The sequence below is a fragment of the Nicotiana tomentosiformis genome, chromosome 5 (genome assembly GCF_000390325.3).
Source record: "Nicotiana tomentosiformis chromosome 5, ASM39032v3, whole genome shotgun sequence".
Lineage (NCBI taxonomy): Eukaryota > Viridiplantae > Streptophyta > Magnoliopsida > Solanales > Solanaceae > Nicotiana > Nicotiana tomentosiformis.
The window spans coordinates 8972506-9000505 of record NC_090816.1 but is presented as its reverse complement, the minus strand read 5'-3'; the positions used below and the strand labels follow the sequence as shown (position 1 = coordinate 9000505).

The 28000-nt window shown below is 34.5% G+C and overlaps 4 protein-coding genes and 1 pseudogene across 8 annotated transcripts; 3 read left to right on the top strand and 2 right to left on the bottom strand.

Annotated features, from left to right (window-relative positions):
* Nucleotides 1-2312: 2312 nt before the first annotated feature.
* On the top strand, nt 2313-4922 carry LOC117278977 (uncharacterized). Its single transcript, XM_033658422.1, has 5 exons — nt 2313-2808; nt 3142-3568; nt 3870-3938; nt 4137-4583; nt 4700-4922. Exons 1-5 carry the CDS (start codon nt 2313-2315, stop codon nt 4920-4922), a joined length of 1662 nt encoding a protein of 553 aa, XP_033514313.1.
* A 49-nt stretch (nt 4923-4971) lies between these two features.
* On the top strand, nt 4972-9299 carry LOC104105152 (uncharacterized). 5 transcript variants are annotated; one of them, XR_011415900.1, is made up of 9 exons: nt 4978-5168; nt 5266-5475; nt 5576-5803; nt 6258-6467; nt 6664-6756; nt 6837-6935; nt 7017-7382; nt 8904-8953; nt 9042-9299. XR_011415900.1 is itself a non-coding variant. In XM_070201975.1 (8 exons), exons 3-7 carry the CDS (start codon nt 5729-5731, stop codon nt 8910-8912), a joined length of 486 nt encoding a protein of 161 aa, XP_070058076.1. In that variant the 5' UTR covers nt 4972-5168; nt 5266-5475; nt 5576-5728; the 3' UTR covers nt 8913-8953; nt 9042-9299. The 5 variants fall into 5 exon arrangements, 3 of the variants coding, with proteins under 3 accessions (XP_070058076.1, XP_070058075.1, XP_070058074.1); XR_011415901.1 differs by having other exon boundaries at nt 5257-5475; XM_070201975.1 differs by lacking the exon at nt 7017-7382 and having other exon boundaries at nt 4972-5168.
* Nucleotides 9300-10608: 1309 nt separating this feature from the next.
* LOC138910768 (desiccation-related protein PCC13-62-like) lies at nt 10609-12923 on the bottom strand (annotated as a pseudogene).
* Nucleotides 12924-15318: 2395 nt separating this feature from the next.
* On the top strand, nt 15319-15762 carry LOC138891898 (uncharacterized). Its single transcript, XM_070175583.1, has 2 exons — nt 15319-15391; nt 15476-15762. The coding sequence occupies exons 1-2, from the start codon at nt 15319-15321 to the stop codon at nt 15760-15762; spliced, it is 360 nt and encodes a 119-aa protein (XP_070031684.1).
* A 7619-nt stretch (nt 15763-23381) lies between these two features.
* On the bottom strand, nt 23382-25959 carry LOC104114343 (isoleucine N-monooxygenase 2-like). The gene is made up of 2 exons (XM_009624767.4): nt 24959-25959; nt 23382-24159 (listed from the first exon to the last, which is right to left on the bottom strand). The coding sequence occupies exons 1-2, from the start codon at nt 25955-25957 to the stop codon at nt 23527-23529; spliced, it is 1632 nt and encodes a 543-aa protein (XP_009623062.1). The 5' UTR covers nt 25958-25959; the 3' UTR covers nt 23382-23526.
* Between the last annotated feature and the right edge of the window lie 2041 nt (nt 25960-28000).

Genomic DNA, 28000 nt, shown 5'->3' with positions numbered 1-28000 from the left:
CTACTACTACTCTAACATCAAAAAACTGGTAAGGTTTCATACTCTGGTATTTTTTCTTTTGTATAATCAGTGGAAAGATTATTGGGTACCCGCTACTGTCTGTCTATCTAAGGTTTCGTACTTTGGTATTCGAGTTGGGATTCCTAATTGGATAATTAAATTTCTGAAGTGTATTCAAGTTTGTGGCATATTAGTTTTATGTATTCAGTGAGAGATTTACCAAGCCAAAACAGGGACTAGCATGTATACTGTCATATTGCAATGTTGATTTACATCTGAAAAGATACTGTCATGCATTTTAGCATACCTGAAAAATAATAGCATCTGGAAAGAAGCAGTCTTTTAGTTGCGCGCGACTGTTTTGGATGATAAAGACTCTATGTTGATAAGATAAGAAAATTCAGTAGGTTAACAAGAAGTTATTAATACTTTCTTTAATTGTTCTTATTGTTCTGTTCTTCTGAAGCAAAGTTCAATTTTGCTATAGAGTCTATGTTCACAAGAAAAATAATTTACTTTGACAAAAGTTGGTAAAGGAGAAACCAATATCCATTACCAGGTATTGTGTTTTCCCCCCTTCATAACACTTTTGTAGTTTCCTCCTTTGGTTTGTTCTGTTGACCTTTTCTATTTACTGGATCATGTTATAAAACTAGTAGAATTAACATAATATTCATACAATTATTATTATTATTATTATTATGACAATACAATTGTAAGTACTGCAGTATAATTCAAAATAGTTAGAAAAAGGTAATTTTCACATGTAAAGTTTACAACGATGTTAAACAGTGTAAATCATCACATGCTTTCAAGTGATAGTTTATACAAATTTTGATGTAAGAATTGCAATTCCTATTCAAATTAATTGTGTCGTAAAGTATACTGTTTATGATTTTCTTTGTTGTAAGTACTTATTTCGATCTCGGAGCAGGCTATAAGAAACCATGTATGAATGTTTTAGGAACCAACATCTTTAATTACAAGTTAATTGATAATCTTTTATCTAGATTAGTGCCATCTGATTGTATATTGCAATGTATTAACTGATAATAGAGGTGCCCAGTCCACTAGAGAGTGCGACCTTAGAGTTGAACCAGTTGTGTGCATCTGATCGTAACAAGTTGTGTGCATCGTAGTATTTTTCTTATCTTTTATCTTTTTTTAATGTAATTTTTATTTACTCTCTAAGGTTATGGCACCTAGTAAGCAATGGATCCAACTTGTTGATAATCGGCTCGATGAAGCCTACTTAATCGGAGTGCAAACATTTTTGGATTATGCTTTTCAGAAAACAGGAGAAGAATATGAAATACGATGTCCATGTGTCAAATGTTGTAATACAACTTTAGGAACTCATAAGACAGTTGAGACACATTTGAAAGTATATGGAATAATTTAAAATTATACTTTTTGGTATCATCACGGGAAAAATTTAGGTGAGCCACTGTCAGAATCGGAAGATGAAGACGGTGATGAACTAGAAGAATGTGAAAGTGAAGATGAAGTACAAGAATTATTGAGAGATCTATATCCTAATATTGATGGAAGAACTGTGCACACTGATTGTGATGATTTAATTGAGGAGGAACCAAATATTGAAGCAAAAAGATTTTACATGCTATTGAAGGAGCCACTGTACCAAAATTCAAAAGCTTCAAAGCTTTCCTCTTTGATTAAATTGCTTCACATCAAAATTATGGGTCGTTGGAGTAATGAGTCATTTACAATATTATTGAAAATATTAAAAGAGGAGTTGTTACCTGATGGCGCCAATTTGCCAAAATCGTATTATGAGGCAAAGAAGATAATTCATGACCTTGGCCTTTCCTACAAAAAGATTGATGCTTGTACTAATGATTGCATGTTATACTGGAAGGAGGATAGCTTACTTGATTCTTGCAAAGTTTGTGGTGCGTCTAGATGGAAAATAGATAGACATAGCGGGGAAACAAGGAATAAAAAAGGTAAGAAGATAGCATCAAAGACTTTACGCTATTTTCCATTAAAGCCTAGGCTTCAGAGGTTGTTTATGTCCACAAAGACATCTACTTTAATGACATGGCATAAAGATAAAAGAGTTGATGATGGAATAATGAGGCACCCAGCTGATTCAATGGCGTTGAAGTCCATTTGATGAACTTCATCCTTCATTTGCGACAGAGCCTCGTAATGTCCGACTTGGACTTGCTAGTGATAGATTTCAGCCATTTCGGAATTCAAAAACCTTATATAGCATTTGGCCTGTGGTTCTTATTCCTTATAATTTACTACCTTGGTTGTGTATGAAACAAGAAAATTTTATTTTGTCAATGCTTATTCCTGGTCCAGGTAGTCCAGGAGATGCAATTGATATATATCTTCAACGTTTAATAGAAGAATTGAAGGAGTTGTGGGAAGTTGGCATTGAGACCTTTGATGCATCATCTAGACAGAATTTTAAGTTGCATGCTTCTTTGTTATGGACCATCAATGACTTTTTAGCCTATGGAAATTTATCTGGATGGAGTACAAAAGGAAAATTGGTGCGTCCATGTTGCAATAAAGACACCTCCTCAATTCGATTGGCTAATAGTAAGAAGCAATACTTTATGGGTCATCGACGCTACCTTCCTCTTAGCCACAAATGGAGGAATGACAAGGATTCATTTGATGGTACAAAAGAGAAAAGGCTCCCACCAAAAATGTGTTCTGGTATTGAGATACTTAATCAATTGCAAGATCTTGAAGGGATACAGTTAACAAAGGATCTAAAGAAAAGGAAGAAGATATCACATGAAAATCGAAAGGATAATTGGAACAAGAAAAGTATTGTTTTTGAACTTCCATATTGAAAGTCTCTCTTGTTGCGACATAATTTGAATGTTATGCATATTGAAAAAAATATATGTGATAATATTATGGGAACAATCATGAATGTCAAAGGAAAGACCAAGGATACAATTAAAACTCGATTAGACTTGCAAGACATGAATATTAGGCCGGAATTGAACCCCATCCAAAGAGGGTAGAAAGTTGAAGTTCCAACTGTATGCTACACATTGCCTCCCGAAAGTAAGCACAAATTATGCCAATTCCTAAAGAATTTAAAGGTTCCTGATGGGTTTTCATCTAATATTTCTCAATGTGTGAACCTGAAAGATCACAAGATACCTGGGTTGAAAAGTCATGATTTCCATGTCCTTCTGCAACATATACTCCCCCTTGCACTTCGTGGTATGTTGTCCAAAGAAGTGTGTGAACCGGTTATTGAGTTATCTTTATTCTTTAATGTGCTTGGATCAAAGGAGTTAAGGATTGATGACTTGGAACAAATTGAAGCGCAAATTCCCATAACACTTTGCAAGTTAGAAAAGGTCTTCCCCCCTTCATTTTTTGATGTCATGGTGCACTTGCCTATCCATTTAGCTAGTGAAGCTAAGATTGCTGGACCTATTCATTATCGATGGATGTATCCTGTGGAACAATGGTTAAATTTTTTGAAATCTCTTATTGATAATAGGGCATGTCCAGAAGGCTCTATTGCAGAGGGCTACATTGCAAATGAATGTATGACCTTATGTTCACGGTATCTGCATACGATTGACACAAAATTCAATTGACCTGAACGAAATTATGACGGGGGTTTGAAAAAATCTAATGGAGGTTTATCTATGTTTTATCAACCTGGAAGTACTTTGGGAGCTAAAGAACAATGTGAGCTTGAAGCAAATGAATTGGAACAAGCACATATATACACACTGAAGAATTGCGATGAAGTCATACCATATCTCGAGTACGGAGAGTTCTTTCATATCGTCTGATTTTTCTTATTTTCTTTTAGGGTAATTTTTTTTATATGACATTTATGGTTCACTTCAAATTTGTAGAGAGTTTGCACAAACTCATGTGGATACTGCGCAACACTTGTCTGATGCAAAATGGAACCGAACGTTAGGGTAAGTAATACATAAACATCAAATTTGACATTTTAATGTTGTATTACTAATTCTAAATTATTCAACTTAATCTTATTAATAGGCTGCACAATTGCATAAAGGAGATGATAGTCGGATCATGGAAGATCTGCTCTCACTTTCAGGTGGTCCTACCTAATATACGACACATTTTAATGGTTACATTGTTAATGGATATAGATTTCATGTAAAAGATTATGATAATAATTTAAGGACTCAAAATTGTAGTGTTATTGTAGTTGGTGAGAATGATAAAGATAGTGAGAACATTGATTACTATGGAATTTTGACAGATGTGATTGAATTGCAATTTGTCATGGGTGGAAGAGTGATTTTATTTCGATGTAATTGGTTTGATGTGTATGATAAAATAAAGAGAGTTAAAAAAGATGAGTATGAATTCGTGAGTGTTAATCTAAGGAGATTTTTGAACACAAATGAGCCTTTTATTTTAGCGGAGCAAGCATCTCAAGTGTTTTATGCTATTGATAACTCCAACAAAGGTTGGCATATAGTGAGGAAGACTCAACCTCGTGATTCCTATGAGATTGTAAAGCAAATGGATGATGATATTGTAGACTTAGGAAATCCTTCACAAAAGAAACGAAAAAGAACGGATGAGGTGAAGTATCTATTTATGAATTAGTATATTCATTGTTACATATACTGATGGCATGATTTCTTTTATTACTATATTGTCACACATTGTCTTACTATTTTTTTTTACTTTTGGCTCTTTGCAGGTTCAATATGAAACCATCAAAGACCGAAAATGAGGTGGAATCAACTATGAAGAGTACAACAAGATATGCTTTCGTTCCGCTGGGTACTATAAGAAAGGGACAAGGACGAGGACGAGGACGAGGACGAGGTCTTAGATCTTTGGTTGAGAAAGAGAATATGCCAACTAAGAGTTTGTTTCCTCAATCTATTGATCTTGTTAAGCAATACATCCAAACAATTTAAATCTACTGCTTTTAATGTGTACAACTGAATTTTAATGTTAAATATTAGTAATATGATTTCGTTTCGCCAGGTGCTATTGGGAAGGGATGTGGACAAGGACTTAAAACTCTACCATGTCTGCTAGTCAAGGAACGGGAACGATACATAAAAACTCCATCGTTCTTGAGAAAGAGTATATGCAAATTGATATTCCATTGCTTCCATCTACTGATCAAGTTAAGCAATACACCCAAAAAGTTGAAGCAAGTAAGTTTTTCCAAATTTGTGGTATTTTTAATTGCATATATATATATAACTGAAATTAAATGCCAAACTAAATGGTTTTTTGGTCCAGGTTCTATAGGGAAGGGACGGGAGCAAACTCCTAGATCTTTGTGCTCATCTTTAGGGATTTCTAAAAGCACAAGATCGAATTTTACCATGTCTTGTAATCAAGAAATGCGAACAATGGATAAAAACTCCTTGGTTCTTGAGAAAGAGCACATGCAAACCAATATTTCATTGCCTCCATCTACTGATCAACTTATGCAACACTCCCAAGCAACTGAAACAGGTATGATATTTTTGAATCCATATGTTATTAATTTGTAGAACTGAATTTTATTGCTATAGCTTTTACCAAATTATGCAGCCGTTCATCTAATCCTGAAAAGGTAAAAAAAGTTCGAGGGAGGAACAAGTGCAAAGAAGTTGCATCACTTGAAGTCGGACAAAAGCTGAAAGTAACCTTTTACAATAATCGAACAGTTGGAACAAATAGCAAACTGTTTTCGAGGCACTTGGGAAGAATCGTTCGTGAACGTAATATGTGTCCGTTGGGAGTATCATCGTGGAATGATATTAAGGAAGCAAAGCTGAATCACATGTGGCCAGCTATTGAGGTAAGCAAGATATTTATACAGTGAAGATGCATATCATTTAGTTGAATATATGTGTTCCTGTTTGTCCCTCTATGTAGGAATCACAACGAGTGAAATGAATCTCTGATTGATAATTGTTAATCGTTTTAATCGGCAATTAATTTAGCACTGGCCATATCAAGTGCTTACAAATGAGGGAGAGCTCTCCCCTTCTTACACACACATTTAACTGAGCCATTGCTAACAAAATCCTACATGCCATCCTTTTATAATCTTTCAATTATAGTTAAATTGAGAGGCAAGTCATCTTCCACTACTAGAGTTTGATTCAACTGTTAGTTTCTGTAGAGTTTGACATGAGAGTTGAAACTATATTATATGTTAATTGCTGGAGAGTTGCTCCTAACACAGGATTATGAGTAGTTACTAAAATTGAACTAATTCATTAACTCAACCCATGTTTTGATTATTGTAGGATAAATTTGAGAGTGTTGACATGAATAATCATCGTGATCATATCTTCTTATGGATGAAAGATTTATGGAATAAATGGAGAGGACACTTGCATGCAAAATACGTGAAGGATAAGCCAATCCAACAGGCTCTTAAGAATATTCCAAAGGGAATAGACAAGAAAGAATGGGAGTGGTTAGTAAAGGAACATTTTTCTTCAGAAAGTTTTCAGGTATGCCTAGTGATTTAATAATCTATTTCGCTAAAGCATCATCTGCATTTTGCCTTCTCTTCAACTACAAATTTGGCCTCTTTCCATTAACATAATTGTGAAAAAAAACTAGTTCTACTTTCACCCATATAGAATCATGTAATTCCAACATTCTTAAACATTAGTGTTATTAAACATTAATGTTTCACAAATATAGGCGAGAAGCAACAGGAATGCGGCAAATCGAGCTAAGTTGAAGATGCTTCATCATATTGGTAGCAAGCCTATTCGTGAGATCATTTATCAAAAGGTATTATCATAAAATTTTTATTTTCCTAAGAAAATATTTACGAGCTATTCTTTGACATGTTTGCCTTTGATGATGTAAAGGGCGGAAAAGATGGCAACCCACCGGATTTGTCAACAATTTTCTTTGAGACCCGTAAGAAAGATAACAAGCTTGTTGAACCTGAAACAATTGAAAAACATGTATGTTTGGAAAATTGAATATGTAAATTACTTGAAATTATGGTGGATTCTGATTTTAAATGTTTTTTCTATATTTTGTAGGCTCAAATCGAAGAAATAGTTCAAGCAGATCCATCTCTACCTAGCATAGAGATTGTAGAAAAATGTTGTGGACCTCAAACTCGTAGCCATGTGTTTGGCTTTGGGGGTGGAGTGAAGGCGAAAGACTTGAAAGGTGGAACTTCTTTAAAGGCTGAATTACTGTCCGCGCTACGTTCAACTCGAGAAGAAAATAAATCTTTGAATGAGGAAAACAAATCCTTGAATGAGCGCTTGTCTACCTTAGAAGATGAGATGAAAGAAATGAGTAAAATAAGAGAGTTCTTCGCTGCTCAACAATCACATGTCCCGCTTACAACGACATCGCCCGTTTCAACTGAATGACCTCTGTTTTTGTCTGCTGACCAAGTTAGTAACAATATACCCAACTTTTTATTTTTTATTCATGATTTGCATATAGTCAATTTCTATATTACATATTTGTTTGTCTTCACCCTTCTGAAAGGAGAACCATTTAAAATTCCCATAGTTTTTGTTCAATGCCCAATTTCCTTAGCAGACCTTGCTCAACTAAAAATATAAAGTGTGAACTATTAGAAAATGAATCAGTCTTTATATCATATCCTCTTCAGGTAATCTATCTGTTCTATTCGCCAGTTATGCACCTGTTTCCTATTGCAAATTCTGGAGTTGTGTGCTTATTGCCATGCTTTATACATGTGGTGTATGTGTTACGGCTGCATGTTGCATCCTTATCTTTTTCCTTTTCGAGTGGTTGTGTCATCGTATAGTCCCTCAGTGATAGTTTATCTAAGTTTATCTCTCCCAAAGGTTCTGCAAGTTGCTTCCTTTTGTACTTCAGTGATAGTTTATCTAAGTTCAACTCTCCCAAAGGTTCTGGAACTCTTAACTCAACTTTGATGTTGCATAGTTATTTTTTTATTCATGTGTTACGAGAATTGTCATGCTCTATATACATTCTGGTAAATCGCAGCCCCTATGAACTTGTTATCGCAACTACTACAGATGCTAATTCTATCAACTCTTTTTTGAAGTAAGTTAAAGTTCATCGTCATCGATTATGTGGGTTGATCTATACATGTCTAGTGTGCTTTTAAATCAAACGCTAGTTATAGATTCCGTATGAAAAGGCGTTTTGGTTCGTGTAGCGATTGCTTTTTTGATTACATTATTCTTCTTCTGTGTGCCCTTTGACATTTATTCTTCTCGGTCCTTTTTTCTACTGGTGTGATAGTGCCTTATTATTCAGCATTGTGGATTTGTTGGCTACGAAAATCAAGAAGCGCGTTGTAGTCCAGTAGGGAGGGCACAAAGAACTCTAGTTCAATCAAGTTAAAGTTCAACACTTCTGGATATATAATACAAGACAAACAAGAACTGCTACTTTGACTCAAAAATAATGTGCAGTGCAATTAACAAGACATAAGAAAAAAAGAATATGCTGATCTCAATAGGTTGCAGCACGAAATAATAAATAGGGACTCACCTTCTTCTCAGTCTTTATATGTATAAGAGTTTTGAAGCACAAGGAAGGGATAATAACTTCTAAGACAATTCAAACTAAAATATTTCAAACTCCAAAACAATGTATATACTACTTATTTTGCAATTTCTATTTTGAGTGTATCATCAACATGCACAGACAACCTTATTTGTATTGTGGAAGTGGCTGGAAATGTTGCAACAGTGATGAGTGGTAACAGGTCAAACTTGACAAAACTTATGGTTGAATTAGATTATATGGTTCTCTTATGATTTAAAATACCAAGTTCGTGATGTTGCTGTCTGGTCATAATAGTTGGTCTCTTGAATGGTAAATCTCGAATTGTCGTACCGGGATTTATCGAACCAAAGTAAGATTAACCATCCCAAAGCTTTTCTAATTAATTTTTTTTAATATTCTTGTAGCCTTGTTGATGTTGCTGGATAACACCCGGTGAATTTAGACTGCTTTTGGGGTAAGCGATTTAACTATTGCTCATTTAAAATTATATATGTTATTTTACCAATAGTTATTTATCATTTTTCAAACTTTTGTACTTACAGGTTTTGATGATTGAAGCTACAAGTCAAGATTGCAAGATTAGAAGATGCACAAGCTCATTATTATTTTGCTAAAAATGTTATGCAAAACTTGATATCATAGTCTACCTCAGGATGTTAGCTAAGTTTTTTTTGTTGAGGTGTTGAGAAAACATAGAAAGTAACATCATCATGGGATTCGAACTTGATATATTATCTTTTTATATCTAGATTTTTCAATAACAATTTGATATTTATTGATAAAAATTACTTTTTGTGGCATTGATCTTTTAGGACAACTCATGGTTATTAAGAGACCATGAATACGATCGCTAAATTACAAAATTATTTTAAATAGGGACGTCATCTCTAAACATAATCTAGGACCAGTTAAAGGTTGGTCGCGGAAATGGTTTAACGATTGGAATGACGACCAAATTTTCTGCCCATCTCTAAAAGATAATTTAGGACCAGTTACAGTTGGTCGCTAAAAAGGTTTAACGATGGGAATATATATATATTTCATCGTCTATTAGGGACGAGAAATGTAGTCTCTAAAAATTATTCACGACCAGGTTTTTTGTCCGTCTCTAAAAGATAATTTAGGACCAGTTACAGTTGGTCGCTACAAAGATTTAACGACAGGAATATATATTTTTTTCATCATCTATTAGGGACGAGAAATGTAGTCTCTAAAAGTATTTCACGACCAGATTTTTTGTCCGTCTCTAAAGTGATTTAACGACCAGGTATTAAGACACGTCGTTATTGACATTTAGCGGCGGAGGCTATTACGACCAGCCATTTCCCTTCGTAATTTACCCTTTTAGGACCGGATTTCAACTTTTAGGGACCAAATTTCCTTTCCTTAAAGGCCGTTTTTCTTGTAGTGTGTAATTAACAATGCACGTTATAATATATATATATATATATATATATATATATATATATATATATATATATATATTATAGCGTGCATTGTTAATTCTTGCTTAACTTGTCTTTGTATCAAGCAACCTGCAAGCGCTAGTCACGTTTGCTGATTTTGTCATGTTCCAGTCAATAAATTCATAGGTAAAAAAACGCTATACTCATTTTCTTCTAACATGACATCTTGCCATTTTCCATATTAGTAGTATTATTTATATTATTATCATTCTCGTATTTAGATAGCTTTCGATTTTTATTACTGTCTGTTGTTTTCCTTGTGTCGATTTTCTTATTGCGTTTTGTTATTTTGTTATTGTTACTGTTTTTATCTTTGTTATTTTCAACATAGCTTCTTGATCACTACTGACTTTCTTTTTCAAACCTGCTGAAAATTATTTTTCTTGAGTTTAGGGTCTATCAGAAACAACCTCTCTACCTCCATAAGGCAGGGGTAAGGTTTGCGTATATATTACTATTCACAGACCCTACATGTGAAAATATACCAGATATGTTGTTAATTATTTTTGTTGTCGATGACATCTTCCCATTTCAAATTTGAAAACTTATCGTTAATATCATCTGACATAAGATGAAATCTAATGAAGCAACGTGAACATACACATGATTCCTCGTAAAATTCAGAAAATAATAAGCACAAATGTCCAATAAGCTCATCTTTCCAAAAAAAATACATTTTTATTCATGTATAATTTCTCTTTTAGTGCGAAGCTTTCGCTCACTTTTATTATGCATGTAGGAATCAAAAATTTCTTTAATTTCCTAAAGTTTAATTCCCTCCAAGTCCAAGATAGGATTTTGCTATTCGGCCATCTGCTCCTTTTGGGTAAAATCCACCTGGTTTATTCTCATTTCCACTTCCGTACACTATTCGCAGTATTTCCTCTGGCATTCTGCCATAGAAAAGCGAGTATTTATTTCCTGCTAATATATTTCCTGCTAATATATTTCCTCGTATTTTCCCTTCAGCACCTACTGCTGGATTCACTTTGAGTCCTTCATCTTACAATCCATGGCGTCCCAATTTGTTTCTCAGCTCTGATATCCGGTTTGTGAACTCTGCTACTGTTATCCCGTAGGGTTCCACATTCTCTCTTCCTCGCTCGTAAAGCAATGCTCTCAGAACTGCGTCTTGACCTGATTCTACTCCCAGTAGCCCTGCTAGTAGCTGCAAATTTTGGTTTTGTATTAGAAGTATTACAGTTCATCAATTTGAATGTAATGAAAATACTCCATCCATTTTGTTTTATAAGATGAAATTTGATTGGACATGAAGTTTAAGATAGTTTCTATTACAACGATATTGTTCATGTTAATTTGGTGCATTTCGATTATTCTATCATATACTTGTTGTTTTTCACCAGCATAGGTACCGAATGATTTTGTCTACAAAACTTATGAAGATGGAAAGTTTAAGATATGAAATTAAATAGTGAATATATTTATGATAATGAGACGACTATTATAATAAGAGTTTAACTTCTATCCATGACGATGTAAAGAATTTTAATATTTAAAACTGAGTCGTCTAAATGATAATTACAACAATTGTCCATAAAAAAACCAGATCAGTAACCAAGAAAATAAGGTAGATTACCTATTACAATAATTATAACTAATTGATAGTATAAACATTCTTTACATGACATTGCCCGCGTATATAAGTTAAGTTATTAAACTAATGATTGAATAATTAGGTTTTAAAAAGACAAGGACATTGCAAGTAGCTTAAATTTAAATTCTTGAAACTTGTATAGATTTAAAATGATGGTTAAATGTTTTGCAACTTTCAAAAATTGAAATAATGCATGCCATGTAAATTGGAAGAAAGATAGCAGTATTATGATCTTGAAAGATGTAGTTTAGAGAGTAATTTAAATTGATTACCCTTTTGGCTGTAGGGCTGTGGAGTTTAGGATTGGCTCCAACATATCCAGTGAGTCCAATATAAGGAATAACATACGAAGCAAGAAGATAATTAATGTCATTAGCGCAAGGATTGAAAGGTAATTCTAGTGGATGTCCAAATGCATCGTTCATAACTGTTGCAAATGCTTCTCTGCTTAGATTTAGCAGTGGCCTTGGAAATCCTGCTACTGTATTCTTGATTGCCCTGCAATATAAATATGAAATTAAATCAATTCCTGAAGAAGATATGTAGGCGTCAGGACGCCTATGATGCTCGGACTTTTCAAAAATATCGTCAGGTGTGTGTCGAATCTTCCAAAAGTGGTGCATTTTTTAACGATTCGACATGCGCACAACAATATTTTAAAGAATTCGTGCAATATAGCTTGACACTATAATTGGTTGAATTGGATAAAGAATATTTGAAACTGAAACCGAAAAAAGTATTTTGAGATTGAAATTGTGTTTGAGTATGAATTTTACTTGAAAAAAAGTTGAATTTTTGCGAACTATTCAAATAAATTTCTCAATATTTTACTAACCTAATATGTCTTCCGTCTTATTTTATGTGATATACTTTTTTTCAAGTACGTTCCAGAAAGATAGATATATACCTAACATGACCGACTTCTTGGAATCCGAATTGAGCAATGACATCTCTAATTAGAGGGCTGAGTTTTGCAAATCTAGCCCCAATAGGTGAGGGTCCACCATCTGCAAGTTCAGGTGCAAAGCTATCCAATCCATGGCCAAAAGAACCCCACAAGAAAAATTCAGCTTCAGTATACTCTAAATTCAAAGGAAATTCTAATAAATCCACATCCGATTTTGGCAGGTTAGAACCAATAGAAGCACAACTTGAACTTAGTAGTAGCAAAAAGAGGAAAATCAATAGTGAGAAATAAGCAAATATCATGGTTACAGCTGAAAGAAAGAACGAGCTAGAAGTGGAATGAAGCTTAAGCAAAGGAAGAAAAAAGAAACTAAAGCATGAACAAATTAAAGCTGAGGTTTGGGTTTAATATCCTATTGTCTATATCTTATGAATTGGTATTCTGGTTAGTTAGGCGTTGGCAATGACACATTTTTATTTAGAGGCGGATCCAAAATTTTAATTTGATGGGTTTCATCCAAAATTTATATGATACTTTACCCAACTACATACTTTGTCTCCATCCTTCTGCCGCCGAGCATTATTTTGGTTAGTTTTCCCTATCATTTTTTCTGTATTTTTATCTCATCGATGATCTTTGCAAACTTTTTGGTGATTTTATTAACATATATAATTTTCTTAGGTTTCTGCCATTTGAAACTGCATGTATTTTTTTCCCAATTACCATATATTTTAATTCTCTTTATAGTGCTGCAACTATATCTTATTTTTTATGGAGCTGTTTATTATTTGTGTTTTTGTATGAAACGAGTTTGGTGCTTTCGCTATTATGGTAGAATGGTGATTCCTTATGAGGAAGACGGGGATGAAAATAAATCATTTTTATGAGTAAGTCTTTAAAAGTTTACTATTTAAAATAATTAAGGGTATTTTAGTAAACTTACCAGTACAATACAATACAATCAAACCAAACAATAAAGATGTTATTTAACAATAGAAAACGATACAATCTATCCAAATGTTGTATCCATCAAAACGATATAATACGGTACAATACAATACAATACATTATAAAACGATGGGTAACAATGATCCAAATAGAGTGTTAGTATATTGGCCATTTGGATCCAGGTTAATAGTCTACTTGGCCAAACTTCTAAAATCTGCTTATTCTAAGAAGTGTTTTTCAAAAAAGTACTTCTGGTGAGAATCGATTTGTGTTTGGCTAATTAATTTGAAAAATACTTTTGAGCAGTAATTAGTGTTTGACCAAGCTTTTGAAAACTGCTTCTAATAGCCCGTTTGGCCAAACTGAAAAAATTAACTTATTTTGAGAAGTACTTTTTTTCATAAGTACTTTTCTGAGAAGTACTTTTAGAGAGAAACAGTTTGTGTTTGACTAATCAATTTAAAAATTACTTTTGAGAAATAATTTGTATTTGGCCAATCTTTCCAAAAAGTGCTTTTAAGTGTCAAATTACAAATAAGAACATGAATATATTTGCTTAGTAGTTCATATTATATAACTAGATAAATAATCATAAATATTTATTATCAAGACAGCAATTAAGTTTTTTCATTTTATTTAAGTAAAATATAAAAAGGAATAAATTAAAAAGTACTTTATTCTTTAAAGATGATTTAAATATATCAAGAATCATTTAACAAATGCAGTTTGATTGAAAAAAATTTCAAGTTCGATCAACAATTTTCCTTGCTGTTGACATGAAGGAGAAACCCTAAGATATTGTAAAGTTATTGCTGGAGAGAAGCGTGACTTGCTTGCTGAAGAAATGTCTAATATCCTAAATATTAGGCTTAAAGCAGTAGGGTTATTTTGGTATTTATAATATTTTACTAAGGATATTTTTGGTATGACAAAAATGCAAAACTGCTTCTGCTTCTGCTTATAGGGAGAAACTACTTTTTTCTGCTTCTAGCCAAAAATACTTTTTTCTCCCTAAAAAAGTTTGGCCAAACACCTCAAGTTTTGAAAACAAAAGCACTTTTGGCCCATTGACAAGCTTGGCCAAACTGGCTATAAGTATATTTTCTCTTAAGTTCTTCTCAGAAAAGTGCTTTTGGAGAGAAGTTACATTTTTCTAATTCTCAAAAACTGCTTCTGCTTCTCCTCAAAAGCACTTTTTCCTTCTAAAAGCTTGCCAAACAACTTAATTTTGGCCAAAAAATCACTTTTGACCCAAAAAAGCTTGGCCAATCAAGCTATAAGTAGGATGCTAAGGCCTATGTCCAAAAGGAAGCCCAAGAATTAGCAGCGAAGGACATTTGTCATGTATTTATATAATTGGTGTAAATATCAGTGCGAGTAAGTTTTTACCGTGAGACTAGAATATTAGATTCACCAGTCACCAAACAAGCTAAGCTCTGATGATCGAAGCGCGATAATAGCCTACCACCGCGACTCGCCTCGGCCTTTACGTGGATGCAAAAGTAAGAAAACGTGTTCTTTCTGTTAAGTTTCAAAGTTTCAATGATGATAATTCCATCTTATGTTGGTTTGCAGGATTGCAAGATTCGAAACAAGCAAAAACGAAAAGAATGAAATGCTATCCAAAGATATGATTGCTAAATTAATGGACAAGAAAAAAGAAACTTCATTGAAGCACATTTATTAGACCTCAATCAAAAGAGTTCAGATTGCTAATCAAGGAAGCCTTCGCCATCAAATATTTTGTATCCAAAAAATAAGCTCTCAATCAAGGTTAGTCGACTAATTTTCAATAAACCACAATTCACCACCTCTCTTGTACTTTCAATTGGTATCAGAGCAAGGCTCACAATCTTTGCTTAACAGATGGTGAGAAAAAGATCATGGGATCTAACACTGTTGTTGGTGCTCTATTTCAAGAAGGAACCTCTCAGGTTCGACCTCCTTATTTTAATGGTTAGCACTTTTCTCACTGAAAAGTGCGCATGGAAACTTACACAAAGTCATATGACATCAAAGTTTGTTGTGTGATAAAAAAAGGAAATCTTTCAATCCCTCCTAAGAAGGATGCAAATGGTCAAATCATCGTATCAACTGATCCTTTAGACTTGGATGATTACACTGATGAACAAGATGCTGTCATAACTGTAAATGCCAAAGCAAAAAATCTATTATACAATGCTATCAGTGGAGAAGAGTATGAAAAGATATCAAGTTGTGAAACTGCCAAAGAAATGTGGGACAAACTAGAGGTCACTTACGAAGGAGCCAACAAAGTGAAAGAAACTAGGATAAATCTTCTTGTTCGGGAATACGAGTTATTCTAAATGAAGGATGAAGAATCAATGGAAGAGATGTTCTCCAGGTTTAACAAAATTCTTGGAGATCTAAAATCCTTTGGTAGACCTATCAAGAGTGGTGAACATGATAGAACGATTCTCAGGAGCTTACCCACCATTTGGAAACCAAAAGTTATCGCCTTGGAATGTCAATATCTGGACAACATTTTCTATGATGAACTCAGAGGTAATCTAATTGCTTTTGAGAAAACTCACTTGGATAGACAAATTCAAGAGAAGAATTAAACTGTTGCTTTTAAGGCAACTGTGGTTGAACCAGAAAATGAAGAGGAAGAAGAAGGAGGAGAACAAGACGAAAACATTGCCATGCTCTCTCAAGTTATAACAAACATGATGAGGAAAAACAGGAATAGCAGAAGAGGGAAGCTTAACTTCAGGAAAGGAAGGATAAGCAATAAAGCTGATAAAAATGATGGAAGGTGCTACGAATGTAGAAAGTTTAGCCACATTCAAGCTGATTATCCTGAACTAAAAAAGAAACTCAGTAGAAACATGCAAAAGAAGAAATCCTTCGGAGCATGGAGTGATGAAGAAGAGTCTGATCATGAGGAAATTGCTAACATATGTTTCATGGCTATGAATAAAAATAAAGATTCGGGAGAACTTGGACTAATGACAGATAGCAATAATGAGGAAGACGACTCAAGAGAACTTGGTCTCATGGCGGACGAAGGAACTAGTGAGGTACGTACTCCCTTATGCCCTAATTGTTATGAACTCCAAGAATTTGTTGATATTTCTCTTGCAGTTATAAAAAGAGTCGTGAATGAACTTAGAAGAATCAAGAGAGAAAAGAAAGACTGGGCCTTGAAACTAGAAGTATGTGAGATTGAGCGTGATATGCTACATGATGGAGTAAATGAACTTTAACTTCAATTGAATGGATTACAAAAATCCACGAGTCACAGCTCAGTCAAATCAAATCATATTGTTCATCACAAACAGAAAATTCCTGCATGTTCCTTTTGTGGTAAAAATGACCATAATACTAACGAATACAAGAACAGTATTAGAGCAGAAAGAGGCTCTGGTAACTCTAACAGTCCATCATATTTTTATTGTGGTAAAAGAGGTCATAACTCAAATCGTTGCAGGTTCAAAGATAACCGGAGATGGGTTTGGAGACCTAAATCTTCAAATCAAACTAACACTCAATATTCTAACCATTCAGGACCCAAACAAGCTTGGGTACCTAAAAACAAGTAATTTTATTTTGCAGGAACACCACAAGAAGAATCGAAAAGGAAAATGGTATCTCGACAGTGCGTGTTCCAGACATATGACTGGTGACAAATAATTTTTCAAATCAGTCACCAAACTAGATGGAGGAACAATTACTTTTCGAGACAAATCCAAAGGAAATGTAATTGGTGTTGGAAAAGTTCCTATGAGCTCAACATGTGATGTAGATAAAGTTTACCTGGTTGATGAACTTGGCTATAATCTTCTCAGCATTAGTCAACTATGTGACAACGACTATAAGGTTCGCTTTAAGAAATATTGTTGATTTATAGAAGATGAATCAGGTTAAATCATTCTTTTAGGTAATAGAGACAGAAATGTCTATACTATCAGAAATTTAGAAAATCTTGGGGATCAAATTTGTCTTACTTCCTTGATTGATGATCCCTGGGTTTGGCATAGAAAACTTGGCCATGCCAACATGCATACTATTCAAAAACTTTCTAAACATGATCTTGTAATTGGACTTCCAAAACTAGATTTTTTAAAAGATCATATATGTGATGCATGTCAACTAGGAAAACAAACTCGTTCTTCTTTCAAAGTTAAAAACATTGTTTCCACCTCCAAACCTCGTCAATTGTTGCATATGGATTTATTTGGTCCTACTAGAACTGCTAGCATAGGTGGTAGGAAATATGCATTTGTCATTGTAGATCATTTCTCAAGATTTACCTGGGTTATGTTTCTAAGTCACAAAGATGATGCTCTAAAGAATTTTGAAGTTTTCTGTAAGAAGGTTCAACGAGAAAAGGGATACTACATCTCTACTATCAGGAGTGATCATGGAGGAGAATTTGAAAGCATAGTTTTTAAAATTTTTTGCAACGATCAAGGAATCTCTCACAACTTCCCTTCACCAAGATCACCACAGCAAAATGGAGTAGTAGAGCATAAAAATCGAACTTTACAGGACATGACAAGAACCATGATTGTGGAAAACTATCTACCTCATCATTTCTGGGCAGAAGCTGTGAGTACAACATTCCATATCATCAACAGGTGTCTGATTTGACCAATTCTGAAAAAGACTCCTTATGAGTTGTGGAATGGTAAGAAACCAAATATTAGTTATTTTCACCCTTTTAGATGCAAATGTTTTATCCACAACAATGGAAAGGATAATTTGGGTAAGTTTGATCCTAAGAGTGATGAAGGTATATTTCTTGGTTACTCTCCTTCAAGTAGAGCATATATAGTCTACAATAAAAGAACTTTGTGCATTGAAGAATATATTCATGTTATTTTTGTTGATACTAACCCTCACCCAAGGAATGAACAAATTCCCAAGATGAGAAAATTTCTTGTGTCCCTAAATCTATTATTGTAGGAAAGGATCATCAAAATGAGTCAGTTGTTCAACAGACTCAACCAGCTGAAGTACCCACAAAAGATCTCGAACTGCCTCAAGCAGATCAATCGACTACTGAAGAAAGAGAACCTTCCTCAAACACTCCAAATGAATGGAAAAGTGAACCGGGATATCCTCATAAATTCATTATAGAAGATCCATAGGAAGGAATCACTACAAGAAGGTCACAAAAGAACAAGTCTCATATAGCTCTTATTTCTCAATTTGAGCCAAACAAAGTGGATGAAGCTCTCAAAGATACTCACTGGATAAATTCTATGAAAGAGGAACTAGATAAATTTGAAATAAATAAAGTATGGGAATTGGTTCCAAGACCTCCAAACTCCTCTATCATTGGAACTAAGTGGGTTTTCAGAAACAAATTGAATGAATCAGGTCAAGTGGCTCGAAATAAAGCAAGACTGGTTGCTCAAGGTTACTCTCAACAAGAAGGAATCGACTACGATGAAACCTTTGCGCCTATAGCAAGACTTGAATCCATACGAATATTACTTTCTTTCGTTGCTCGCAAAAGATTCAAGCTATTTCAAATGGATGTTAAAAGTGCGTTCCTAAATGGCTACATCTCTGAAGAAGTATATGTGAAGCAACCACCTGGATTTGCAAACTTCACCTTTCCTAATCATGTATACAAGTTGACTAAAGCTTTGTACAGTCTCAAACAAGCCCCTCGTGCATGGTATGAAATGTTAAGTTCTTTTCTTCTAAATCAAGGGTTAAAAAGAGGTAATATCGATACAACTCTTTTTATTAAGCACTCCAGTTTAGGTAATCTTATTACTCAAATCTATGTAGATGATATTATTTTTGGAAGCCCTAACTCTGTTCTTTGTGAAGAATTTGCTCTTTCCATGAAAGGAGAATTTGAGATGAGTATGATGGGAGAACTGCCTTTCTTTCTTGGACTTCAAATCAAGTAGTCTACTAAGGGGATTTTCATTAGCCAAACCAAGTACACTAAGGAGCTTATCAAAAAGTTTGGCATGGAAAATGCTAAGTTAATTGGCACTCCAATGAGTCCAACTACAATGCTCGATGAAGACAACAATGGAAAAAAGGTTGATGAAACCATGTATAGAGGAATGATTGGATCTCTATTATATCTAACTGCTAGTCGACCGGATATTATGTTTAGTGTGTGCAAATGTGCAAGATTTTAGTCGGCTCCTAAGGAATCCCATCTTTCTGCTGTTAAACGAATTATTAGATACTTAATTGGTACCTCTGAGCTAGGATTGTGGTATGCTCATTCTAACAATATTTCTCTAAAAGGCTTTTCAGATGCGGATTTTGCAGGTGGAAAGATTGATAGAAAGAGAACTAGTGGGACATGTCAATTGCTAGGAAATGCCTTAGTATCTTGGCATAGCAAGAAATAAAATTGTGTTGTACTACCAATAACTGAGGCAGAATACTTAGCCGTTGCAAGCTGTTGCATACAAGTTCTATGGATTAGGCATCAACTTCTTGACTATGATTTATCTCTTACATCTACTCCTATATTATGTGATAATACCAGCATTTTCTGTTTATCAAAAAATTATGTGCATCATTCTAGAGCAAAGCATATAGAAATTAAACATCATTTTATCCGTGATCATGTTGCAAAAGGTGATATTGTTTTAGAATTTATTAGTATTGATTCTCAACTTGCTGATATTTTTACAAAATCACTTTTGGAAGAAATATTTATCTACTCCGAAAAAGGATTGGCATTGTGCTAAATTTGTAAATCAAATATTTTACCTTGTTCTAAAATATTTTATTTCCTTAATTATGTGTGGCTTTATTAATTTTGTGTGTAAGTGTAATTATTGCTTCTTCTCAGTACCGCCGATCAGTCACTTCAAAAGCATCACTTCCTTCTGAACCTGCCCTTTCCTTTAACCAAGACGTCCCTTCGTTCCTCCCAAAAGCATCCATAAACCCCTTCCATCTCCAGTACTCTCCTCATTCTTTTCAAAGCAATCCTTCACACCATGGCCAAAAGAAATCCCTCATCTTCTGCTGCAACCAGACGTAGTCGAAGATTTTAGAAACCCCTTAACATTGAAGAACTTGCGGATGTGGAGTCGTCTATTGACTCAGATTTCCTCAGAACAGACAATGAAAGCAGTGAATCTGCTGAAAATCCTCCCATTAGACAGAAAAAGGCCGGCAAAAGACCAATGGAGCAAACCCCCCAAAAGGCTGCATGCAAGAAAGGTAAAGTGGAGAACATGGGATTTGGTCCTGAGGATTAATCTTCTATGGTCCCAGTGAAAACGCAAGGATTGAGTCCTACAAGTCAAAATCTATGGCTTATGGACGCTCTGTAAGTCTCTCTCTCATGAAAAATCTTCACTGTGATGTGACTGCTATTTTCGATTTTCAGCACATTTCCTCTCTGTTTGATACTATTGGAAACTCTGTTTATGAAGAACCAGTAAGGATGTTTTATGCAAACCTCTTTGTGAATGATAAAGATAACTTGAAATCTATGGTTTTAGGCACCAGAATTGTTTTGGACTCTTATCAATTTGAAAAGATTTTCTCTGCTAAGTTTAGTGGGTTTGATGCGTTTGTACAAAATTCGTGGCCCAAAGACTTTGAAGTTTCCTTTGATGAAACAAAAACCTTTTTGTCTGATAATCCTCCTTACATTGGTCCCCAGAATCTTAAGTTTGAACATTGTGTCTTGAACCACATGATTGTTACTACTCTCCTCCCCAGAACTAGGTCCCTTAGCTCTTTGTCCACTAGAGATATTTTTGTCCTTTAATGTCTGGTTATTAATAAAAGACTTGATTGGTTTGTGTGAATTTGTCAATACATGCTTGAAAGAATCAGGAATATATCTTCTTCTGCTGCATGTTTGCCCTATGGTCTTCTCATCTCACATGTTCTCGAGGTCATGAAGGTAGATTTTGAAACCTTTACACCTAAGTACATTACCAACACTTATGATAAGACAACCTTCTCAATGATGGGGTACACCCTGGGTGATGATGGATGGGTGAAGTGCGCCAAAGTTGAAAGTATTCCAGTGCCAGTTGAAGTTCAAACTGAACAATCAGCATCTCAGTCGATAGCCTCTCAAAATCTTCAGCAAATTCAGCATTATCTAGATGAGGTAAAATTGCTACTAGTTGAGATGAAGGAACAGGTAGACAAAATCAAGGAAGTTACCAAGGAGACAGGTACAGACACTACTAAAAAATCAGGTTTTTGCGACGGACAAATTCTATAGCTAAACAAAAATATCCATCGCTAATCTCATTTAGCGACATATTAGCTACGGATTATCAAGAAATTCTTCTAGCTACGAGCGTTTTAGCGACAGATTAGAGACGACGTTCGTAGCTAATTCCAGTTTATTTTTGTAGTGAGATGTGGCTAAGCTCAGGATGGATATGGGAGCCACACGGAGGCAAGAAACCGGGGCTTTCAATTCCATGAGTGAAAAGATGGACAAACTTGTCAAAGATGTTGAAAATTCCTATGACTCATTCTGCACCAAAGTGATCAACACTCTCAAGTACTTCCTGGGAAGAAGTTAATGAGACTCTATGTGATGATGTTACAAATATTTTTTTTTTACTTTTTGCTTATGCTTGCTTGTTGATGTTTCTTAAAATAATCTTTTGCTTGGGTCTGAACTAGCTAAGCCTCTGCTGAAGGTACTACTTTTGCTGCTCTAATCCCCGATTAGTATGTTTATTATTTCCTATATTATTTTTTCCGTGTGTTTTTCTTTCCTTTTTGATTGATGTCAAATAGGGAGAAAGTTGTAGAGAAGTAAACACCTCAGCAGGAGAAACTCAGCACATCAGGAGACAACATTTATTCAATTATTCAGGGGGAGCAACATATAAAAAGGGAAGTCTCATAGTTTATGTTTACTTTATGCTTACTCTCTCTTGATTGTCATCATCAAAAAGGGGGAGATTGTTAAGTTTCAAAATTTCAATGATGATAATTCCATCTTATGTTAGTTTACAGGATTGCAGGATTCGAAACAAGCAAAAAGGAACGAATGAGATGCTATCCAAATATATGATTTCTAAATTAATGGACAACAAAAAGGGACTTCATTGCAACACATTTATTAGACCTCAATCAAAGGAGTTCAGATTGCTAATCAAGGAAGCCTTCGCCAGCAAATATTCTGTATCCAAAAAATAAGCTCTCAATCAAGGCTTGAATGACTCCTCAATACAAGCATATGACAAGGAAAGTCACGATCGAATCTGGGCTCTACCAAGAGCAGGATTCGAAGAGGTACCCCTTGGGTCAAATCCCTTTGATGATCTCGTGCCTCTAATTTCGATCAAGACTCAACGACCATTTTTTCTCCTATAAGAAAGCTGCTAAGATCAAATGGAAGGCTTGCGCAACTACACACATTGTCATCTAGGTCTCTCTATTTCTTAGCCTAAACACTATAATCCTTAGTTTATCAGTGTCTCAAAAGATAGGAAGAATTAGAACACAAAAGAGAGTTGTGTCAAACATTCAGAATTCATTGTTGCCATTTTTCGTTGGTGGTGAACGAGTCAAAACCATCTGTATTGTAATACTTTCAAGATCTAAAGGGAACCCTTGTGATCCAAGGGAAACTGGATGTAAGTACCACAACGGTACCGAACCAATATAAAATTGTTGTGTGTTATTTACCTTTTAATTACTGTTATCTTTCATTCTGCACTGTTTTTAGTCAACTAAAATCATTAGTAGTCTGACTAATTTTCAATAAACCACAATTCATCCCCTCTTGTACTCTCACTTTCTAAGTGTAGAAGAAGAGTTGTCATGGTAGCTATTACTGCAGCAAAATAACAATATGAAGAAATGAGTGTACTGAAAACCAACTCAATGAAGACAATTTGAATCATAGGAAAAGACACTTTTGAATAGTTTCTTTCTTTAAAAGAAAAAAAAACAAAATTGAGAAAAACGAAAAATATGAATTCTGGTCTTAAGGAGTGCCACATCACCTTTAAAATATAGATCATACTAATATTATTGATTCATCCTCTCATTAATACTGAAGCAGAAAGAAAACATCTTATATAAGTATATACACATACATGATGTGTACGTACATACTTTATTATGGTATAATTTCACATATATATTTAAGGGTACATGTCTTTAGGCAATCGTGGTTTTGCCTTGGCAAAAAATGGCATGGTACAAAGGAAAGCAGATTCCGGGTAATTATCAGTCAAGTCATTACCTGGAAAGTTCGGTGGTAAACTCCAAGTAAACCCTTGAAGAAGCCTAGCAAGTAACATAGTGGTAATTGTTGAGCCAAGTTTTACACCTGGACAACCTCGTCGTCCAATACTAAATGATAAAAAATGTAACTTTGAATCAGTAAAAACTACATCACCACCTTCCTCATTCATATGGCGCTCTGGCTTGAACTTCATGGGATCATCCCAAACTCTAGGGTTTCGGCCAAGTCCAAGACGACTTAATAACACTACACTCCCTTTTGGGATGAAGTAGTCACCAACAACAGAATCCGATAAAGACACATGAGGAGCGTTAAAAGCCGCCAATGGATGTAGTCGAAAGGACTCTTTAACACAAGCTTTGACATAATTTAGCTGTGGCAAATCGGATTCTTGAACAAATCTATTGTTCCCAATGACATTGCCAATCTCTTCTATGGCCCTTTGCATTATCTTTGGTTGGTTTAACATTTCTTTGATTGTCCATTCGACTGCATATGAGGGATTATCTAACGTAGCAAGCATGAATTCCTGTCAATATAATTGGTAACCAAGAAGGTCAAACAAAATAATCGTATTTGATTTTCTAAAAACAAACTTTATGTTTTTCTAAAATCAAATCGAAATATTTTCCAAAAACAAAAAATTCAAGTCTCGTTTCCACATAAACTAATAAAATGATGTAATCCAAACGGACAATCGATCTTCTGACTTATGTTTCAAAAATATTTTCTAAATTCTTTTGAAACTACTCCCTCGTTCCAGTTTATGTAAACATTTTTGCTTTTTAAGATTCAAACTACGTACATTTTATTGACCAACATTTTGAAAGACATTTTTTCATCATATTGACATGGGAAGATTTAAAAGTTATAGTACCTTTTGTATAGTTTTTGAATATCTAAATTTTAATTTAAATATCGAGTTAATTAAATTCAATTTAGCTTCAAAGATAATTTAAATTGACTCTCGAAAAATGAAAAAGTTCACATAAACTGGAACAGAGGGAGTAAATCAAGAAAAGCCTTCGAGTAATGCTGAATTTTAATTACTTATATGGTCAAAACATATTGAAATTGGTTTTACGCAAGATTCAAGACAGATTTAGCAGTTTCTAACAAAGTCTTACTCGTCTGTTTCGATTTATATGACGTCGTTTGATTGGATACTCAGCTTGAGAAAGAAACTTGTGACTATAAAAGCTGAGAAAGAAACTTGTGACTATAAATATGTCAATGACATTTATAGCCGTAAAAGCACGTCATAAAAATGAAAATCTTAAAGTTTATCATGTTGTTCACATGGTTTAAGAGATTGGAAGTATACTCACAAGGACTTGCGCTTTAATCTCTTTAGCATTCAACATAGGATTCCCATTAGTATCTCTGAGCATGATAAGAACATCAAGGATGTCTTCTTCCACAGTTTTGTTGCCATCCTTCCAAATATGAATCCTCTGGTCAATTTCAAGATCAATGTGTTTTGTTGCTATGAGAAAGGCCTTCTTAATAATTGCCTTGTGACCATCTAAATCTAATCCACTTAACCATGGTAAGTAATCTGAGATACCAAAAGAATGAAAATATTCAAGAAGTGTAAAGATTGCATCAACTTGCTTCTCCTGATCTTCTTGTAATTCTACTAATGTTCCTCTATTTTCCATTATTCTTTTTCCAAGTAATCTCTTGCTGAAAATCATATTGTTAATAACATTTGCACAGTAGTATCTTGTCACTTTCCTCAAATTAATAACAATACGTTTGTTAACGCACTGATCATAAACGAATCGAAGAATATGGTCAGCTTCTTCATCTCTCTTACGACGAAGCCATTGAAAAGATGTAGCTGAGAGGACATGGGAAGAAAGGATTCTTCTCATTTTCATCCATTGATCACCCATAGGAAGAAAAAGTGAAGTCAAGTAGCCATTGCTAACGAGGTTCGCAGACATGCAAATAGGCCTCGATGAGAAAATCGAGTCTTGATTCTTTAAAAATAGGCAAGCAAGCTCAGGAGAAGTGACAGGAATGACATGAACATTACCAAGACGAATGCAACAAATTTCAGTCTCCATTTCCTCCATTAGTTTGTGTATCCACTCAAATGCTGGCTTCTTGTTTAGCACCATTTGAGGAATGCAACCAACTATTGGCCATGGTTTTGGACCTGGAGGCAATAATGGCTTATTTCTCGTAGTACTCAATAATTTGCTTGTTATCTTAAGGATTATGGAAAAGAAAATTTGCCATAGAGTAGTAATATAGCTAAAGAAAGTGGAAACCATTTGAAAAAAATAAAAAATGTGTGGCAATTTAATATTTCTGATCATGATTTTCCTTGTTATTACTGAAGGCTATGTTTCAAAGGTTGCCTGTTATGTACACTATATATAACTTTGAGCTTGCACATTAGTATTTTTCAGCAGTAAGACTATGTTTGGATCATTGTTACCCATCGTATAATGTATTGTACTGCATTGTATCGTTTTTATGGCCAATGTTTGGATAGAATGTATCTAATTGGAAGAGCAATCAAACTACAATTCACATAAACACGCTGTAAGATAAGGAAGATTAGTACGTATTTAATTTGAAGATTAGTACTAATCTTAAGATAAGGAAGATTAATTAGCGAGTAGTAATCTTACAAAAGCAGTAAGATAAGGAAGATTGTGTAAAATTTGTGGTCATGATTTTCGTTTTCATGAGCCAATTAGTTTTTACCTTGAATGTCACCCCCCCCCCCCTAATTTTAATGTAAATTAAATGCAGAATTTTAGTTATACAACTTAGTAGAAGTTAATATTAAGGCCAAATACATGGGTAAAGATCCAGTGCAGTCTTATTCCCTCAAGGAATGTTCAATTGCCTTTTAGACGGGCTTTTGCATTTATACTCGGTTTGGGGGTCACAATTGAAAATATACCCACTTTGTAAAAATATCACTTTACGATCAATCTTCCTACCCATTAGTTTTATTCAGTCTTGAAAGTAATTTGGCGTTTCTTTGTTGATCCAGTTATATACTTTTACGCACCTAATTGTTATGTATCTTTATTAACCCATTGAGCATGCAATCCTGTTTCTTTGGCAACCACAGTACAAGCCTTACCTATTTGTTTGAATTGACCATCTATTTGAACCTTCTACCTTTCGTGAGCACTTGAATTTGTGAACTTTGTAAAGGTGAAGTGTGGGGTGGTTGATTTGGCTTTTGAGTGGAACTATTGAAATAAGGAGAAATGCGCAATGTTTTGAAAAAGTAAGAGCCACTTGAATTGAAAAAGAAAAGAAAAGAAAGTGTGTGATTGTGAAAAAAATATATTCCTTGATAGTGGTAACTCTTGATGTAATTGTGCTTAAAGAAGTAGGGAGTTAATTTATATTGATGTGAAGGTGGAATTTTGGTTTGACATAAGTGTGGGATTTTGAATAGTTAATTGTATATATTAAAGTGATTAGGGATGTGTAGTCACTCTTATATCTAAATGTATCCTACTCATCCCGCAGCCTACATTACAACCAAATTAAGTCCTACTTGATCCTTGACTGAATGAGCTCAATTAGTAGAGTAGTACACTACGGATAAGCCTATGGTACGTCTTTTGTGGTATATGAATGCTTTTTTTAAGAATGAGTGAATTTTTTCTATATTGAGTTCCCAATTGTTCTTAAATTTCATTGTGTGTGGAACTACTCTCTATTGTTGTGTGAGGACACTTGATTCATGAAGAAAAGGTAATGTCGTTGACCTCTGTGTTAGAATAAGTGAGCGGGTTATAAAAATGCGTGGTGTTTTTGAGTCAAATCTTGAGGCTAGGATGTTATGGTATTGTGCTTAATCTGTTTTAAATATTCTTGGTGTGATGAGTTATGAGAGTTGTTTAAAAGGTCATGTCTATGTAAAGTGTAGTTTGATTACTCGAGGTCGAGCTATGGTTTAGGTGTGGGGTGTTGATGGTAGGCTATAATTATGTATTTTAGCCGCTTATTGCACTCTAATTCATCGCACTTTATTTGTGTTTAAACTTTAATTGGTAGTATTTTGTACTTATTTTTTGTTTTATGCCTTGCAGGAAGTAATCCCGAATTATAAAGATAATTTCGAGCTAATTTGAATAAGTTGAAACTTTGAAATCTGAGTAAAAGCCCAAGAAATTAAGTCGGGATCACGTTCGGGGGTTGAGTACGAAGTATGTATGTCAAAAAATGAGAAAACAAACTTATTCTAAGAAAATTATACTACAGCCCCGCGCCATGCGTAGCGGAGCACTAGTGCAAAATTCCTGCAAAGTAAAAAACATCAGCTCTATGAAGTTCTCCACTAGCACGTGGCTTGGCGAGTCGCCTCATGCGGCGCACCTATACAAATT

Bases quoted from the DNA above. Each gene is read 5' to 3' on its own strand.
- LOC117278977 (XM_033658422.1), top strand. From the start codon at position 2,313: ATGCTTATTCCTGGTCCAGGTAGTCCAGGAGATGCAATTGATATATAT. The intron at 2,809-3,141 runs GTATTGTTTTTG...TGAACCTGAAAG, and splicing joins GGATAATTGGAACAAGAAAA to ATCACAAGATACCTGGGTTG. The intron at 4,584-4,699 runs GTATCTATTTAT...GGCTCTTTGCAG, and splicing joins AAAAGAACGGATGAGGTGAA to GTTCAATATGAAACCATCAA.
- LOC104105152 (XM_070201974.1), top strand. From the start codon at position 5,729: ATGTGTCCGTTGGGAGTATCATCGTGGAATGATATTAAGGAAGCAAAG. The intron at 5,804-6,257 runs GTAAGCAAGATA...TGATTATTGTAG, and splicing joins ACATGTGGCCAGCTATTGAG to GATAAATTTGAGAGTGTTGA. The intron at 6,936-7,016 runs GTATGTTTGGAA...TATATTTTGTAG, and splicing joins CTGAAACAATTGAAAAACAT to GCTCAAATCGAAGAAATAGT.
- LOC138891898 (XM_070175583.1), top strand. From the start codon at position 15,319: ATGGGATCTAACACTGTTGTTGGTGCTCTATTTCAAGAAGGAACCTCT. The intron at 15,392-15,475 runs GTTAGCACTTTT...TGATAAAAAAAG, and splicing joins TCGACCTCCTTATTTTAATG to GAAATCTTTCAATCCCTCCT.
- LOC104114343 (XM_009624767.4), bottom strand. From the start codon at position 25,957: ATGATCAGAAATATTAAATTGCCACACATTTTTTATTTTTTTCAAATG. The intron at 24,160-24,958 runs GTGAGTATACTT...TTATATTGACAG, and splicing joins AGATTAAAGCGCAAGTCCTT to GAATTCATGCTTGCTACGTT.